The 19,084-nt window shown below is 45.0% G+C and overlaps 1 protein-coding gene across 2 annotated transcripts in view; it reads left to right on the top strand.

Annotated features, from left to right (window-relative positions):
• Positions 1-19,084, top strand: part of NRP2 (neuropilin 2) — a 312,308-nt gene that overhangs the window by 199,209 nt on the left and 94,015 nt on the right. For both annotated transcript variants that reach the window (XM_060256874.1, XM_060256875.1), the window contains exons 11-12: positions 6,251-6,367; positions 14,414-14,566. In XM_060256874.1, coding sequence (XP_060112857.1) covers positions 6,251-6,367; positions 14,414-14,566 — 270 coding nt within the window. The remainder of the gene's footprint in view (positions 1-6,250; positions 6,368-14,413; positions 14,567-19,084) is intronic.

Here is a 19,084-nt window from a genome sequence, read left to right as displayed (position 1 = left end):
TGCTCTCTTTCCATGCTTACAGCATGACGCTTGCCGCGGTGGCAATTCTGCTTTCTCCTGCCATGTAACTTATACAGCTCTATTGACCACACAAGACACTGAAGGAGACTCTGAATCACACCCAGCAGAGGATACAGGCACAGTACGGGGCTTTCCTGTTCAAAGATCTCTCGCACGGGTGTGCTCCTACTGTAAATCTCTGCGTGCAAGGGAAAGCCATTTCTGTGCGTCTGCCTTTCAGCTTTGGGCTTCTTCTTTTTCACTGGCTGTTTTTAGGAGTCACTTAGTACAATCCTTTTCATGTAATTTCTTTCTCAGATGCCTTTTGTGGCCTTAGAAAGAAAGCTGACAGATTAGGCACAGCATAGCATTCTTCTGAAAACTAAAAAAAAAGAGAATGTGGACATTCTGATTACACTCATTGGTCAAATAAGCCTTAACATGTACCAGGCGGAAGACAGAATGGAAGCGAAGGGGTTTAGAACGATTTCCTTCAGCTTTTATGATAACCTGTAGGTGTAAATTAATAAAATATTAATTGCCAGTCCTTTTCCTGCAGAATCTGGTATTGAGTACTGAATTTAATTCTTGAGAGATCACTTCTCACTTCTCAGTGAGGCTTCTTTCCGATTTCACACTATCTGGCCCAGGGCTGCAGCTAGCGTCGGCATTTTTGCACAGCAAACAGAAACTAGTTTTTAGTGGTTTCTGTTTGCTGCTCAAAAACGCCAACGCTAGCTGCAACCCCAGAGCAGATAGTGTGAAATTGGAAGGAAGCCCCGTTGAGAAGAGGAACATGAGAGCGGCGTAAGGTGAGTGGGAAATCGGTGCCTGTTTTCATTTACAGAATGTCTTCATTGATGTGGAGTTTTTAATTCTCAAAAGTCTTCTGTGTCAAGGAGGAAAGGTTTTGTGTTGTATGTTTCTGTTTTTCTTCTTTGAGAATTGGGCAGATTCACACATCCCTTTGTTAACATGTGAGCAAAATCCATCAGATACTCCATTTGTCATATGCTGAACAGGATGTGGGATGGAACAGTTGGATAAAGGTTTCACCCCATGCTCATCTGTAACATGTTTCTTATTGGACCAACATGTCAGCATAGTGGTATGTGCCAGTCCAATTGGTAAATAAATTATTTTATCAATTCAGTCACTATAAATGCCTGCCCCCTCTATGAATAAACCACACTTTACGAAGTTATGAAGCACATAAAATTTCCCCACAGAAATACCATAAAATTCAACAGCAAAAAACTCAAATAACAAAAAAAAAAATCCTATCTGGTGGCCTTCCAGGAGTTATAGGTCTTTAGAAGCTGGGTAGCCTGATGGAAAATGATAAAGTTCTTGAGGAAAGGAGTCCCAACAGTTCTAAGAGTAACTACTGTCTCATGATGGGGCTGCAAAACATGCCTGTGAAGTATGATTTTGTTGTCAAAATTGGTCTCCAGCACTCACATAGTTACTTAAGAGAAGCCATGTTGGATCAGGCCAGTGGCCCATCCAGCCCAACACTCTTGTGTCACATGGTGGCCAAAACCCAAGTGCCATCAGGGGGTCCACCAGCAAGGCCAAAACTCCCAAAGTCCTCCCACTGTTGCCTCCTCAAGCACCAAGAATACAGAACATCACTGTCCCAGACAGAGTGTTCCATCTATACACCTATACACCTTCCATCTAGAACACCTTGTGGCTAATAGCCACCAATGGACCTCTGCTCCATGTTTATCTGTGCCATATGTTTATGTAGAAAATGAAAGCAAAACGGGAAGCTTAAAAGCTCCATAAAACTAAGCTGCAGGGATTTACACAGCAAATGCGATTGTCAGAAGAGAACCGTTTAAAGAGTTTGTTTTCAGAGATCCCATTAATGTTGTGCTGCAGGAGCACCGACTACCTTCATTGCAAACTCTGTGCTATATTTATTGAGATATTTATACCTGCCTTTTCTCCCCATTGGGGACCCAAACTGGCTTACAACAGCATTGTCCTCTCCTCTGTTTTATCTTCATGGCTGCCAGTTAGAGTGAGGCGAGTGCCTAGCCGAAGATCCCCCATTAAGTTTCCATGCTAGAGTGAGGATTTGAACTTGGGACTCCATGATCCTATTTTGACACGGACGATTATGCCATGCTGGGTTTCTTGGTAAGGTGCAGGGCTTTTTTTGGGCAGGAATTTAGTTCTAGCTGGCTTTGCATTAGAAGGTGTGGCCAGTTTGGTGTAGTGGTTAAGTGTGTGGATTCTTATGTGGGAGAACCGGATTTGATTCCCCACTCCTCCACTTGCAGCTGCTGGAATGGCCTTGGGTCAGCCATAGCTCTGGCAGAGGTTGTCCTTGAAAGGGCAGCTGCTGTGAGAGCTCTCTCAGCCCCACCCACCTCACAGGGTGTCTGTTGTGGGGGAGGGAGATAAAGGAGATTGTGAGCTGCTCTGAGACTCTGAGATTTGGAGAGAGAGCGGGGTATAAATCCAATATCCTCATCATTATCATCATCTTCTTCTAATATGAAAATGAGTTCCTGGTGGACTTTGTCTACAAAAAAAGCTCTGTATGAAACAATGGTGACATTAGGGGATATGGCCAATATGCAAATGAGTTTCTGCTGGGCTTTTTCTACAAAAAAATGCCCTGATAAAATGATTATTCCATGGAACACACACATCCACTTTTGAGGAGGGCAAGACATTTATTGATTCCACCAGCCCATGATTTTGTCTCTAGAAAACCCACCTGCCCCTGGCACTCATCTCTTTCTCTGTTGTGCTCAAAATTGAACTCACATGTGAAACTGCCCTATTCAGAACCAGACCCTTGGTCCTTCAAATTCAGTATTCTCTACTCAGACTGGTAGTGGCTCTCCAGGGTCTCAGGCTGAGGTCTTTCACGCCACCTACTGCCTAGTCTTTTTAACGGGAAATGCTGGAGATTGAACCTGGGACCTTCTGAATGCAAAGCTGAGGTTCTTCCACTGAGCCACACTCCCTTTCAAGATTTTCAAAACCTCAGTTATTGGTCCAGTATAAAGCACAGCACACGTCTATGCAAACTCCTATCAATTCCATTGATTTGCGTAGGCCAGGGCTTTTTTTGAGCAGGAATGCAGTTCCGGCTGGCTTGGTCAAGGGTGTGTGGCCTAATATGCAAATGAGTTCCTGCTGGGCTTCTTCTACCAAAAAAAGCACTGATTCCCCCCCCCCCTTCCATAATTTGTGTTTTCATCAGAACCCTTGGACTTCTGTTTTAATAGGGCATCTGAAAAGTCCTGCATAGATTGCATCCAGGACTTTTTTTGCAGCAGAAACTCCTTTGCCTATTAGGCCACACCCCCTGATGTAGCCAGTCCTCCAAGAGCTTACGGTGCTCTTTTTATAGAGCCTACTGTAAGCTCCAGGAGGACTGGCTACATCAGGGGTGTGTGACCTAATAGGCCAAGGAGTTCCTGCGACAAAAAAACGCCTTGATTAACATCTTACAAACCTTGATAGAAGTTAGGCATTTAATAAAATTCCTCAGAGTTGTTGTATTCCAGCCTAATCCCTTTCCTTTTGTTGTGTCAACCAGCAGTTGAGATCTTAATATCACTTCTTTATGGCCAAAATTGCCTTTGACACCTGTTTTTAGGTAGGTTCCTGGAGTAAGGGTGGAAGAAGGTATACAGCCAGAGTATGAAACCAGATGCTCGTTGGCAAAGAGCTGGGGCACCCCAGGGATTCGTTTGGTCGCCTTTGTTTGCCGTGTTCAGTGACTTGTTCTTCTGCATTGGCATAATTGGGGTGTTTATGCCTCTCTCCCTCTTTCATGTTTTAGTCTTATTACGGAGGAAAAGAATGTGTTGCCTCTGATCTCAATTTTCAGTAAACTTCTTTGCTGGAAAAGAATAAAGGACGGGGGGAGAAAAAAACCCACCACAGTAGGAATGCAGGCGAAAAGGATATTGTTGTCCACTGGAGTCCAAAGATGAAAGAATCCCTTATTTCCGCTACATCTGTAAATCAAGCTTTACAAGTGATTTGAGCCATGTTGACATCTGTAGTGTGTGGGAAAACTTTATGGCTTTTCTTTCATTACCTTATCACCGTGCGCACAAGGAAGCTTTTGTGTTTGGCTCCGCAACTTTGATGCGGTGAGTCGGAATTCATTCAGGAGGTGGTTTACGTTCATCAGACGTTCCGTTTCTTATCTTCCTTTCTTGGTCTACTTCCGAGGCATGCTTTTCTGCTCATGGGATCAAATATTTCCAAACATCACTTCTTTCGTTGGGGTCTCCATAGATTCACAGAGCAGATAGGGACCTGCATATCGAGTCTTCGGTAGGGTGTCCGGCGGCAGCCATCTGAAACTCTTTGTCTGTATGTCTTCCTCCCCTTTTCACCCTTCGCCTTCCACCCTTGACTTGGAATACGGGGCCAGATGTCCCAGTCTTGGTTGCCGTGTTTTCTGCTGTGTTGATGCTCTGTGAAATGCTAAAAGGAAGTGCTGCTGCCAGGACTGAGGTTTTAGTGGGTAACAGGAGCATCAGGTACATGGGCATGAGGGAGATGGATTAAACTCAGGGGTGCAATTCTAACAGGAGCTCCTTTGCATATTAGGCCACACACCCCTGATATAGCCAGTCCTCCTGGAGCTTACAGTAGGCCCTGTAAGCTCTTGGAGGATTGGCTACCTCAGGAGGGTGTGGCCTAGCATGCAAAGGAGCTCCTGCTAGAATTCCAACCCTGATTAAACTGTTTCCAACAGTAGCATGGCAGAGCAAGACTATTTGTGTAGAAAAGAGCAAGAGTCCAGGAGCACCTTAAAGGCTAACAAAATTTGTGGTAGGGTATGAGCTTTTGCAAGTCATAGAATCATAGAGTTGGAAGGGACCTCCAGAGTCATCTAGTCCAACCCCCTGCACAATGCAGAAAACCCACAAATACCTACCCCAAATTCACAGAATCTTCATCATCACTGCTTAGTTCTTCAGATGCAGTATGAATCCATCTATCCTATATATGGGAAAGTGCCAAATGACATTAGTAGGCAAATGACAATAGCAGGTGTGATTGGATTAGGTGTGATATGCAGAGAGGTAGTAGGCGTGGAGAAATCAGCATTAGTAATCAGCAATAGAAATCAAGAAACCTAGGTTTTGATTCAGTCCAGGTGGATACATTGTCTTGAGCTTTGTTATCAGTTGCAATTCAGCAGTCTCGCTTTCATCAGTGTGGTGTAATATGGTGTGGTATAGTGGTTAAGAGAGATGGACTCTAATCTGGAGAATGGGGCTTGATTCCCCGCTCCTCCACATGAAGCCAGCTGGGTGATCTTGGGTCAGTCACAGTTGTTTCAGAGCTCTCTCAGCCCCACCTACTTCACAGGGTGTCTGTTGTGGAGAGAGGAAGGGGCTTACAATCATCCACTCCGAGGGTAGTGAAAAGTGGGATATGAAAAGTGGGATATGAAAAGTGAAAAGTGGGATATGAAACCCAATTTTTCTTCTTTATGTGGTGCTTCATGTACTGGAGATGTTTGAAACATAAAAAGATATAGGTAGTCCCCTGTGCAAGCACTAGTCGTTTCCGACTCATAAGAACATAAGAGAAGCCATGTTGGATCAGGCCAACAGCCCATCCAGTCAAACACTCTGTGTCACACAGTGGCAAAAAAATTTATATATACACACACATACACTGTGGCTAATAGCCAGTGATGTACCTCTGCTCCATATTTTTATCTAAACCCCTCTTGAAGGAGGCTATGCTTGTGGCCGCCGCCAACTCCTGTGGCAGTGAATTCCACATGTTAATCACCCTTTGGGTGAAGAAGTACTTCCTTTTTTCCCTCTGGGGTGACATTGCATCATGATGTTTTCACGGCAGACTTTTTTACGGGGTGGTTTGCCATTGCCTTCCCCAGCCATCTACGCTTTTCCCTCGGCAAGCTGGGTGCTCATTTTACTGACTTCAGAAGGATGGAGCGCTGAGTCAACCTTGAGCCGGCTACCTGAGCCCAGCTTCCGCCGGGATCGAACTCAGGTCGTGAGCAAAGAGCTCGTTCTGCATTAACAGTTTGGTGAATAACTTGTGGGATGAGGCAGCCTCACAAAACATGGAAAACTTTGTGTGTGTGCTAAAACGTTTGATTTCTGTGACCCGTGCTTGGATAAATTCTGCAGTCCGTTGGATTAAGCAAGAGACCTAAACTACTTGATCTCCTTTCTTAAACCAGTGGGTTTTTTTTCACATTTTCTTCTTCTCCTCAATGCAGATGTAAAGTCCACCGCAGAGACACTGAAGCCCACCTTGAAAAGCGAGGAGACCACCACACAGTTCCCCCCGGATGAAGAAGTCACAGAGTGTGGTGACAGCTGTATGGACAATGGAGGTATCATTTTTTTAAAAAAAACATTTCATTCTAAAGAAAATTTACAGGGCTGCCTTTTCAGAGACCTCCTTGAGTCACAACCAGATCGCGGTGACCCCGTGAACTTCCACCTCATGGGGCTTTCAAGGCCAGAGAGGAGCACAGGTGGTTTGCTATCCAGGGCTCTTTTTTCTAGCAGGAGCTCCTCTGCATATTAGGCCACGCCCCCCTGATGTAGCCAGTCCTCCAGGAGCTTAGAGGGCTCTTATTCCAGGGCCTACTGTAAGCTCCAGGGGGATTGGCTACATCGGGGGGGGGGCGTGGCCTTATATGCAGAGGAGCTCCTGCTAGAAAAAAGAGTCCCATTCCCTTCCTTTGTATAGCAAGGAAAGGAAAGGTCCCCTGTGCAAGCACCAGTCGTTTCCGACTCTGGGGTGACGTTGCTTTCACAACGTTTTCATGGCAGGCTTTTTACGGGGTAGTTTGCCATTGCAACCCCACTCTTTAATTGGCTGGGTGAAGGTACCTTCCCTGCCTTGATCCGTCTCTTTCTTATGCTGGCCAAGAGCCCAGCTCAAACTGCTTGAGATAAGCATTTCGCTCTTGAGCTGCCGTTCGACCACTCCAAGTTATGTTGTTGTCAATAATGAGTTTGCGGCTAAGTGATCGCTCTTGTGTTTTTCCCCACGCGCCCAGGCTTGCAGAATGATATTACTAGTGACAGACCAAGCTCTAGAGAGGTTTGGTCAGAAGTCGGATCTTATTTAACACTAAGGAGTGAGTGACTTCACAAAAGCGCTGCATTGATTTACTGCACTGCTGAGACCATTCTTTTAAGGAAGAGGAATGGGGTTTGGACAGATGCCCTGATGCATGCGGGTGTATCTTATATCCTTCTGAGCCGTCCAAAGATTGTATTGAGTAGGTTATGTTGATAGGCCTCTTTTAATCAAACGGTCTGGGAACATCTGCATTCACTGGATAACCTACATTGACATCCAGGCAAACAGACTTCAGAGATTTTGACATATATGTCCGTGTACATGCGCACACACATGTACATAGGTATTTGCTCCACCTAGGTACATGTGTGTGCACATACAAACACACGTGAAAATCATTGATATCCGTTTGCCTGGAGATCAGTGTAGGTTATCCAGTAAATGCAGATGATCCCAGCAGGGGTGGAATTCTAGCAGGAACCCCTTTGTGTATTAGGCTACACCCCCTGATGTAGCCAATCCTCCAAGAACTTACAAGGCTCTTTTTTGTAAGCTCATGGAGGACTGGCTACATCAGGGATGTGTGGCCTAATATGCAAAGGGGCTCCTGCTAGAATTCCACCCCTGGTTCCCAGATTGTTAAATTAAAAGAGGCCTGTTTTCACAAATATTTTCCTGTGTGTTTTTATTTTATGGGTAATTGAGAAGCGAAAATTTTACACAAATTTTCACAACAGAAGTACAGTCAATTCTACCAGTCTGACGCCATGACCCGGGCAGCCTAGGCAAGCCCAATCTCATCAGATCGTGGAAGCTAAGAAGGGCCGACTCTGGAAGTCCTTGGATGGGAGACCTGCAAGGAATACCAGGACTGGGTTGCAGAGGCAGGAAATAGGAAGCCACCTCTCTGAACATTTAAGTTGGAGTTGCCAGAAGTCAACCATAACTTCCAGGCACACGCACAGATGCAGACATGAAAATACTACTACTACTACTAATAATAGCAATAGTAATAATTCTGAAAATCCTGTAAGGGTGAACATTTAGAAATATTAGAAATATTGCAAAGTTTCCCATCAAATTAAAAAGCATTAATTACCATTGTGTGCCATCAAGTCACAACCAGTTTCTGGCAACCCTAGGACCACGGGGATTTCAAGGCAAGAGATGAGGAGAGGTGGGCGGCCATTGCCTTCCTCTGCATAGCTACCCCCGGCCATCTTTGGTGATCTCAGGGCCGACCCTGCTCAGCTTCTGAGCCCTGATGAGATCAGGTTAGTCAGGGATATTAAGGCTGCTTGAAAAGCATTAGCTGGTACATTTAGAGATGGCTGGCCACACGCTAGTCTAGCCAGTCAGGCAGCTGGCTCAGTCGCACCTTTAAAAACAGAACTGCTCATACAGATACCTAATTAAGCACAAATTTCCCGCTTCTGATCAAAGTAGAGGATAGTGTTGTGAAGCTTACTCATTCTTTGGGTACTTGGATATTAAAGCTTCAGCAACTAAATGGCGAAAGGGGGGCACCCAACAGAATATTGTCTTTTAAATCATTACTTGAGCATTGAACACTATTTACAAATGTACCAGTGGGATTCTTTTCTACAGAAGACCTTCCCGACAGTTAAGAGTGGTTCCTCAGTGGAACAAGCTTCATTGGGAGGTGGTGGGCGCTCCTTCTGCAATGGGGGTACCTGCGAGCAGGGCCTTTTTTTGAGCAGGAACACACAGGAACGTAGTTCCGCCTGACCTGGCATCAGGGGGGGGTGGCCTGATGAGTCCCTGCTGGGCTTTTTCTACAAAAAGTCCTGTGTGAAACAATGGCGATGTCAGGGGGTGTGGCCTAATAGAAGAAGAAGAATTGCAGATTTATACCCCGCCCTTCTCCCTGAATCAGAGACTCAGAGCGGCTTACAATCTCCTATATCTTCTCCCCCCCACAACAGACACCTTGTGAGGTGGGTGGGGCTGAGAGGGTTCTTGAAAAAGCTGTGGCTGACCCAAGGCCATTCCAGCAGGTGCAAGTGGAGGAGTGGGGAATCAAACCCAGTTCTCCCAGATAAGAGTCCGCCCACTTAACCACTACACCAAAAATATGGAAGTGAGTTCCTGCTGGGCTTTTTCTACAAAAAAATGCCCTGCCTGCGAGGGTTCTGAACAGACCAGGGATATTCCAGCATAACGCTTAGTTGGCTTCTCATCAGCTTTCACTCAGGATTTCGGATTGGCCTAGAATATTGCAGGAATAGGCCTGTAATATTCATCCATAGTTTTACCCCTCATCAGGGCTTTTTTTTTTGTAGCAGGGACTCCTTTGCATATTAGGTCACACCCCTCTGATGCAGCCAATCCTCCAAAAGCTTACAGTAGGCTCTGTAATAACCCAGTAAGCTCTTGGAAGATTGGCTACATGAGAGGAGTGTGGCTTAATATGCAAAGGAGTTCCTGATACAAAAAAGCCCTGCCCCTTACCCTCCATCCCATCCCTAGATATAGAGGGTGGTTAAGGTTTTCCTGCCTTGTTCTGCCCAGGATGGCTCAGGCTACCTCCATCTCATCAGAAGCTAAGCAGGGTCATTCCTGGTTAGAAATTGAATGAGAGACCACCAAGGTTGCTACACAAACCACCTCTGAACATCTCTTATCTTGAAAACCCTTTGGGGTCACAAGAAGTCAGCTGTGACTTGAGGCACCACCATCTTAGAACTGTCTAATGAGTTCATGTCAGAGATGCGATTTGAACCAGTAACTAAGAACCAAGCTCTTAGAAGAGTTCTCCTCCCCTGACTTACTGGTATTCAATAGACAAGGAATGTTTTTCTACATAGAAGTGAGCCCCCTCTCCTCCCATAATCTTGAAAAGATACAGGCATGGGTTTACTAGTGAGAAGGAAGCCTGATTCATTACTTCCCTGCAAAACTGGTGGCAACCAGGGCTTTTATTTTTTTGTAGCAGGAGCTCCTTTGCATATTAAGCCACACACCCCTGATGTAGCCAATCCCCGTGGAATTTACGGGAGACTTTGTACTAAGAGCCCTGTCAGCTCTTGGAGGATTGGCTACATTAGGGGTGCAGTGGCCTAATATGCAAAGGAGTTCTTGCTGCAAAAGAATGTGTTACCTGTGGTAACATTCATCTTCACCTTCACCAGAAAGAACTGGATTCACATTTAATTGTATGTCCAAGGCCAGCAGCCAGAAGTTCATATTGTTTTTCTCTTGATTTAACTCTGATTTTTATTATTGCGAGTTTGATGCACATTTCTCTGGGCAATCAGATTTATGGAAGTCTAAAATGTTACCTTCCTCAGAAGTGAAATTAGATTCAATCATAATATAAATGGACTCATGGCTGTTAATATTGTAGTATTATTTAATTATTATTGTTTCTGGAGCCGGAAGAAGTTCTTTCCCTTTCTCTGTAAGTGAATTGCCTGATAACTATCATAGGAGTCACTAACCTCTTCCTGGTGATTGTTATTTTTGTAGACTTGATGATTTCAAATTTTCTCTTTGTTCAGAAAAGCTAGGAACAGCCTGCAGGGCTTATTTTGTAGCAGGAACTCCTTTGCGTATTAGGCCACACATCCCTGATGTAACCAATCCTCCAAGAACTTACAGTAGACCTTGTAAGAAGAACCCTGTAAGCTCTTGGAGAATTGGCTACATCAGGGGGGTGTAGCCTAATGGTGTTCCTGAACAGGCTTTGGCTGTAACTGGGCATCCCAGTCTTTAATTGCCAATCCTTACTAGGAGTGGCTCCGGAGATTATTACTCACCAATCTTTTTGCTCCCACTTTCTCTATTGATCTTTCCTTTAATATTTTGTTTACCAAATTTATGCTCCGCCTTTCTGCCCTCATCAGGAATACCAAAGTGGCTAAAAGGTAAAATAAACATTATCAAAACACATCTTAAAAACCATTCCACGGAATGAAAGCTCACCATTTAAACAACTGAAGCCAAAGCTAAAATACCCTTGCAAAACATAAAAAACAATAATTACAAGGTAGGAAGAAGGGATCGCTAAGAGAATGCCAGAAGAAACAAAAAGGCCCTCCTGGTGGAGGACAGCAGCAAAAGTGGGGATGGGGAAGTCTCCTGGGGAGAGAATTCCAGAGTTTTGGTGCCTCAACCAAAAAGGCCCTTCATTTAAAAAATCAAGAAGTTGACTTCTTTCTTCTAAAAATCCGACACGATTGGCTTGGAAGCCCAAATCTTAAATGTTATTTTCTTTTTGGAAATCGAATTACTTCTGCAAGTTGTCCTCTGCTCCCATCCACAAGGCAAATGCTTAGCACAAGTGACTCTGTCTGACTTGACATCTGGAGCATGAAGGCCACCATTTAGTCTGTGGAGGATCCAGTTGCATGCTCAAGTAACTTAGACCTCTGCAAGTATGCATGCCAGTGGGTTGCAGGATTGATCCCAAGTCTGTGGGGAAAACAAACAAACATCAGAATCAGCCTTCTTGTCTTCTTTGTGTCTCTTACAGAGGAATCAGTTACATATATATTTATTTGGAGTTTACATTGATCTCGTCAGGCAAAGTTCTTTATGGATGCTGGCAAACCTTATCATTGTCAAGGAAATCGAAGAGGGAAGGAGATTCCCCTAGGCCAGTCCATGTCAATAAGGCCTGGTTCTTTCTTGAATCTTTTGGAGTTCAACTGGATTAAAGGCACAATCCAGAAAATAGCAATCTCTGTACAGCTCTTTTGAAATCATTGAGATTCAAGCTGTAAATGTTTTTCAGTCGAACTGAGCGAGCGAGTCCGTAAATTCAAGTTTACCATCCAGTGGCTGCATCATTCAGCACAGCACATCTAAAACAGGCACTACGAATGCCATGAGCAGGGCTTGCTTGTCATAGTACGTTTCAGCAGAGGCTGTTCACACATGTATTTATACTCGTCTGCGCATGTGAATTAGCTCCCAGGCAAAAATATCTAGATTGCATCCACACCGGCAGTTTTTATTGTAAGTAACGTTACTTTGGCCCTGACCTGGATAGTCTGATCTCATCACATCTCAGAAGCTAAGCAGGGTCATCTGTGGTTAGTATTTGGATGAGGAGAGGGGTGTGCAAAAGAAAAAAATTCGGAAAAAATAAGATTCGGGGGTATTCATGGCTAAAAAATTTGGGAGGCCTTATATCTCCTAATAGCAGATTCAAGAACCAAATCTGATTCGGGAGATATCCAGCTATTCCTGAATATATGGCCCCATTATTTTGGGACAATTCGCGGCTGCAGTATACGGCTCCTGAATCAGGTCAGAGAATCTGATTCAGCTGTATACTGCTTTAGTACAGCCGAATCAGCTGTTTTTCGGGGGTGTATTTGGTTTGGCTGAACCGAATGCACACCCCTATGGGAGACCACCAAGGAAGTCCAAGGTTGTTACACAGAGTCAGGCAATGGCAAACCGCCTCTGAACAGCTCTTGCCTTGAAAACCTTGTGAGGTTGCTATAAGTTGGCTGTGACTTGATGGCAACATTTTTTTTAACTTGGGTACTCAAATTATGATACATGAGTTTCATTCCATGAGCTTTTGCTATTCTAGCCCCCTACTGTTTTCATCTCTCAATTATTAACCAATATTTTAAAGACAGATTGGAATCCCCACCCCCCTCCATCTTCTTCACAGCACTGCAGGATGATGTAGCACAACTGAACAGTATGGCATATATTTCTGCATAGTTAAAATGTGCTTTGTGAAGAAGGAGCTGGGGATGTTGAGCTTGGAGAGGAGGCAGCTGAGAGGTGATAGGATCACCATCTTCAACGACTTGAAGGGCTGCCCTATAGAGGATGGTGTGGAGTTGCTTTCTATGCCCCCAGAAGGCCGGACCAGAACCAAAAGGTTGAAATTACATCCTAAGAGTTTCTGGCTCAACATTAGGAAGAATTTCTTGACTGTAAGAGCGATTCCGCAGTGGAACAGGCTTCCTCAGGAGGTGGTGGGCTCTCCTTCTTTGGAAGTTTTTAAACAGAGGCTAGATGGCCATCTGCCAGCAATGCTGATTCTGTGAACTTAGGCAAATCGCGAGCAGGAGGGGCTGCATCAGGGTGTAACTATCATGGTCTCAGAGAAATGCTGTTCAACTTTGGAGTCAGGCAACAATTTTTCTCCAGGCCAGTTTGGCCAGGAATCCTGGAGGGTTGGGATTTTTTTTGTTTTGTTTTTTGCCATCTTCTGGACGTGGAGCAGTCGTCACTGGGGGAGTGTGTATTTGTACATTTCCTGCATCGTGCAGAGAGTTGAACTAGATGATTCTGGAGATCCCTTCCAACTCTGTGATTCTAAGGTGCTGGTTAGAGGGGCTGAAGACATTTGGTGTCTCCATTTATGTCCATTTAGAGTATGAAGGATGTGGACATGTTCATTTTGATAAGACATAAGATTAATTTTGATAAGACATTTGATAGACATAAGAGAAGCCATGTTGGATCAGGCCAGTGGCCCATCCAGTCCAACACTCTGTGTCACACAGTGGCAAAAAAACCCAGGTGCCATCAGGAGGTCCACCAGTGGGGCCAGGACACTAGGAGCCCTCCCACTGTTGCCTCCCCAAGCACCAAGAAGACAGAGTATACTGTGCCATCAGTGGGGCCAGGACACTAGAAGCCCTCCCACTGTCCCCCCCCCCCAAGTACCAAGAATACAGAGCATCACTGCCCCAGACAGAGAGTTCCATCTAGACTGATCCTCACAAGCAGCTGAAACTTGGGATGGTGTAAGCAGGGCTTTTTTTTTGTATCAGGAACTCCTTTGCATATTAGGCCACATACCCCTGATTTATTCATTTATTTTTTTATTATCTTATTTCATTTATATCCCACCTTCCCTGCCAAAGGCAGGCTCAGGGCAGCTCACAGGTTAGGGTCAAACAATGACCAAACAAGATAAAACAGCAATAAAGCATAAGACATAAAACAATTATTAAAACATCAATATTGATAGGTGCTAGTGCAATAGTACATACAAAAAGAATTTCAATGATAGCAGATGGCGGTCAATATTAGATGTTCCAAAGAGGACCTGGGGTCGCCATAGTGTGGTAAGAGAAATCCAGAATAATGGTTAGGTTTATGGGCCTAATCCGTTGCCATAGATGTTACCATTATGGGAAAGCATGGTGGAAGAGTGCCGTTTTACAGGCCCTGAAGAACTGTAGAAGCTCTCGCAGGGCCCTAACCTCCATTGGCAACTCATTCCACCAGCTAGGTGCAGCAATGGAAAAGGCCCTGGCTTTCCAGTTTGTTAGGTATGTTCGTTAGCATTTCTCTGTGGCTAGCCTTTCTTTGATCCTCTTCTATGTTCTTCTGTTCCTGTTACAAGATTTCCAGCTCCCCATAGGATTCAACTGCAACTTTGATATTCCCGGAGACCTTTGTGGTTGGACGCATGATGCATCTACAGGGTTTACGTGGACTTTCCATTCAAGAAACACCTGGACAAGCCACATGGGACCAGGCATCGGGGCCTTCCCAGGTAAGCCAGCTCATGTACAAAAGAACAAATATATTCTGCGTAACACATCTGCTTGTTTGTTTGTTTAATCTTGAGCCAGTTTGGTGTGGTGGTTAAGTGCGCAGACTCTTATCTGGGAGAACCGGGTTTGATTCCCCACTCTTCAACTTGCAGCTGCTGGAATGGTCTTGGGTCAGCCATAGCTCTTGCAGAGGTTGTCCATGAAAGGGCAGCTGCTGTGAGAGCCCTCTCAGTCCCACCCACCTCACAGGGTGTCTGTTGTGGGGAAGGAAGATAAATGAGATTGTGAGCCGCTCTGAGATTTGGAGTGGAGGGTGGGATATAAATCCAATATCTTCTTCTTCATCTTCTTCTTCTTCTTCTTTTTGCACTGCGTCTCTCAGTCTGTGTTCCCAAGGCACCTACTAACAGGTGGAGCATAAATTTTAAAACATCACTTCCAACAAAAAGAGCAATGTAAGAGAAATAAAGAGTCATGAACTGATCACTAAAGCACTCTTTAAGAAACATAACTTCTGTTGAAAATGTTATGATGTCTTTTTGAGGTGTTCCATTTTGAAAGACAAAAATGATAGGAGGTTAGTTTAGAATCCCGCATTTAGAAAAAGCACTCACTACAGCCATCCTAGGGAATTGCACATTTGATTGCTCACCCAGTTTAAAAAGTAGATGGAAAGTTCATGAATCAAGGAGGAGGTTGGGAGAGAACCCTTCTATCTCATGTCCCCACATACTTGGAGCTTTCATTGTGTGTGTGTGTGTGTGTGTGTGTGTGAGAGAGAGAGAGAGAGAGAGAGAGAGAGAGAGAGAGAGAGAGAGAGATAGATAGATAGATAGATAGATAGATAGATAGATAGATAGATAGATAGATAGATAGATAGATAGATAGATAGATAGATAGATAGATCGATCCCTGCCAGGCTGAATTGAATGGTCAGTCCTGAGAGAACAGTTCTGCACAATTGTTTTCTGAGAGTTTCAGCAGGTTCAGAGATAGCCAGCCAGCAAATGTGATACTTAGTTTGCCCAAGGCCAGTTCCCCATTAGCCTTACTAGCCTTGTCCCAGTCTTATGCTTTTCTTCTTTGTGGTGCTTCCGTCCGATTTCGCACAAGCTGCCACAGGGCTGCAACTCACCCCGCCTCTTTCCTGTGGCAAGCAAGATCCTCTGAAAACTGGTTTCCGCTTGCTGTGGGAAAGAGGCGGGCCAAGTTGCAGCCCCGCGGCAGCTTGTGCGAAATCAGATGGAAGCGCTGCGCAGGAGCGCAAGACTGGGACAAGGCTAGTGGGGAATCGGTACATGACTTAGATAAAGTTTGATCCTCATTTGAATCTCAGCCCATATTACTTGGCATATGATGCATTTTTTATTTCTGCTTTCCTTTATACTCTCGCACCTATGAATGTGACTTTGGTAGGCAGTAAGCTCTTCTGGTGTGCTTTTTTCAGTTTTGGTATGTTAGGCTAGAACCTACAATAGCCTGTGTAAGACAATGCTTATGGTTTGCCTTTAATCCTTTTAACGTTTCCGTGGAGATTAGAAGATTGTTGCTTTGGCACAAGAACACCAAGGTCCTTAGGACTATGTGAAGCAAGACCCATACGAGATGCAAATTAAGGGAACAGTAGACCTTATGGAAGAGCCCTGTAGCGCAGGGTGGTAAAGCTGCAGTACTGCAGTCAGAGCCCTCTGCTCACGACCTGAGTTCGATCCCAGCAAAAGCTGGTTCAGGTAGCCAGCTCCAGGTTGACTCAGCCTTCCATCCTTCCGAGGTCGGTAAAATGAGTACCCAGCTTGCTGGGGGGAAAGTGTAGATGACTGGGGAAGGCAATGGCAAACCACCCCGTAAAAAAAAAAGTCTGCCATGAAAATGTTGTAAAAGCAGCGTCGCACCAGAATCGGAAACGACTGGTGCTTGCACAGGGGACTACCTTACTTTTAGACCTTATGGCTTGCATCCCTGGGTCTCTCCCCAACATCTTCACTTAAGCATTTCAGACAACAGGTGTTGGGAAAGACCCTAGAGAGAATCTGCCAATCAGAGTTGACGATACTTAGCTACATGAACTAATAGTCTGACTTTGTCAAAGGCAGCTTCTCGTACGCTCATGTCAGAACTGCTTGAACAGAAGCTCTGCTTTCCTTGTCTCTTGCAACAAATCTTGAAACCAACGCTCTGACTGAACAAGTGAGGTTTGCTGGTTTCCGAGAAACATTTGTCTGTGCTTATTCATTTCCCATGAATATGCATTAAGATTTCACACTGCAAATCCATGGATTACTAGAAGTGGGACTGCTGTTTGAGTGGGATCTTTTACACGGCTTCATTTTATCCGCGAGGTTACCTGAGCACACTAACACTGATCACTGGAACATCTGAATGTGACAAATGTGAACATTAAATAATTCCAATTGATTCCCCTTCAGCTTTCTTGACTAATAGGCCTGCAGTTTTGGAAGCTACCCGTTCGTCTCTTCCTGCTATCCACTCATCACCATTAATAACTAGGTTGACTGAGCTTGTGAGGTGGTTGAAGGGGAAGACAGCATACCCCTGCTAGGCCGAACAAACAAGGGCATGAAATATAAATAGAGTGATGATTAATTTGCCTTTTTAGATGGTTAAGCATCTGTCTTTGTTTACAGCTGAATTTGGAGGTCCTGTGTGTGTGTGTGTTTTGGCCATATTTCAGTTTTCAGGGAACATAACAAGAGCCCTACTGGATCAGACCAGTGGTCCATCTAGTCCAGCATCCTGTCTCACACAATGGCCAACCCAGTTCCTCTGAAGGGCCAACAGCAGGGCACAGAGGCCGAGACCTTCATAAGAACATCAGAAGAGTCCTGCTGGGTCCATCTGCTCCAGCATTCTGTTTCACAGAGTAGCCAACCAATTCCTCTGGACAGCCAACAACAGGGCATAGAGACCAAGGCCTTCCTAAGAACATACTTAGCAATTGTTTTTATGTTTTTATTGTAGTTTTTTTTACCGGTCACACTAATGTGCTTGTGTCGACCCTTGGTTTGTGAGCTGGCCTGAGCCTGCCTTCGGTGGGGAGGGCGGGATATAAAATAAATAAATAAACATAAGGAGAGCCCTGCTGGATCAAACCAGTGGTCCATCTAGTCCAGCATCCTGTCTCACACACAGTAGCCAACCCAGTTCCTCTGGAGGGCCAACAACAGAGCATGGAGGTTGAGGCCTTCAAGCAATGTGCCGTGCTGGGTCAGACTAGTCGTCCATCTAGTCCAGCCTCCTGTTTTACACAGTGGCCAACCAGTTATGGCCAGCAACAGGGCAGAGAGGCTGAGACCTTCCCCTGACGTTGCTTCTGTGCTCTGGGATCCAGAGGCTGACTGCCTTTGGAGGTTCCCCTCAGTCACCGTGGCTAGTAGCCACTGATAGAGTTATCCTCCATGAATCTATCTACTCTCCTTTTAAAGCTGTTTAGCCCTGTGGCCATCACTACATCCTCGGGCAGAGAATGGCACATTTTAGACACCCTCTGAATAAAGTAGTCTTTCCATTTGTCCATCCTGAAGGCACTGCCCATCAGTTTCTTTAGATGTCTTTGAGTTCTAGTATTTGGGGAGAGGGAGAAAAAAATTCTCTTTGTCAATTCTCTCTATTCTGTGCATCGTTTAACAAACCTCTGTCATGCCCCCCGCCCCTTAGTCTTCTCTTTTCTAAACTGAAAAGTGAGCCCTGAAGCCACTAAGCAGATGTTCTGGGACTCAAATCTAGTTGCTCTTATGCAGGTAAGCAGATAGATGAAACTGTCGATAACAGATGGAGCCTGGACCGTTGCCACCGCAGAATGGTCCAGGAGAACGTTGTGTAGATGGATGTAACGTGGCTCCATACCCACGTACATTTTAATGTGTTTGCTGCACAGTATCATAAGAACATGAGAGAAGCCGTGTTGGATCGGACCAATGGCCCATCCAGTTCAACACTCTGGCCCTGTTCACACAGCGTGTTGAGTCCGTGTTAAAGTGACCCCGTTCTGTTCCGAATATTTTTGTTCCAGATATTATCGTTCAGACTGCCATACTGCAATTCGAATCACTCCGCGATGAAACTGTCTTCTACCATCCACACGATGGCACCATGCAGTTCTTTTTTTCTCCACTATTTTGCACACGCGCACATTATGTACATGCATTATGCGCATGTGCATAGGTTAAAACATTATGCGGTTATGCGCATATTGCTAAGTAGTAAAAAAAAATGGCGACCATAAACCGGATGTCTGAGGCTCCTTTTGCTCTGGGACAGCCTTCAGATATCCGGAAGTTGGTTAATATCGCAGCAGAACTATCCAGATGGAGAAAACTACGAGGTGAAAGCAGAGAACTCAAAAAACACCTCAAAGGAGCAGGTAACAAAATAATCCGGTTCCGAGAAGGATGGGGTTGGGGGGGCTACCACGAGTTAATACCAGGAGGCAGATGTTGCTGTCTGATCAGCCACTTCAAATCCAGAAGGAAACAGCAGCGACATCTGATTATACTGTG

The sequence above is a fragment of the Heteronotia binoei genome, chromosome 16 (genome assembly GCF_032191835.1).
Source record: "Heteronotia binoei isolate CCM8104 ecotype False Entrance Well chromosome 16, APGP_CSIRO_Hbin_v1, whole genome shotgun sequence".
NCBI classification, from domain to species: Eukaryota; Metazoa; Chordata; class Lepidosauria; order Squamata; family Gekkonidae; genus Heteronotia; species Heteronotia binoei.
This window is presented reverse-complemented; position numbering and strand designations above follow the sequence as displayed.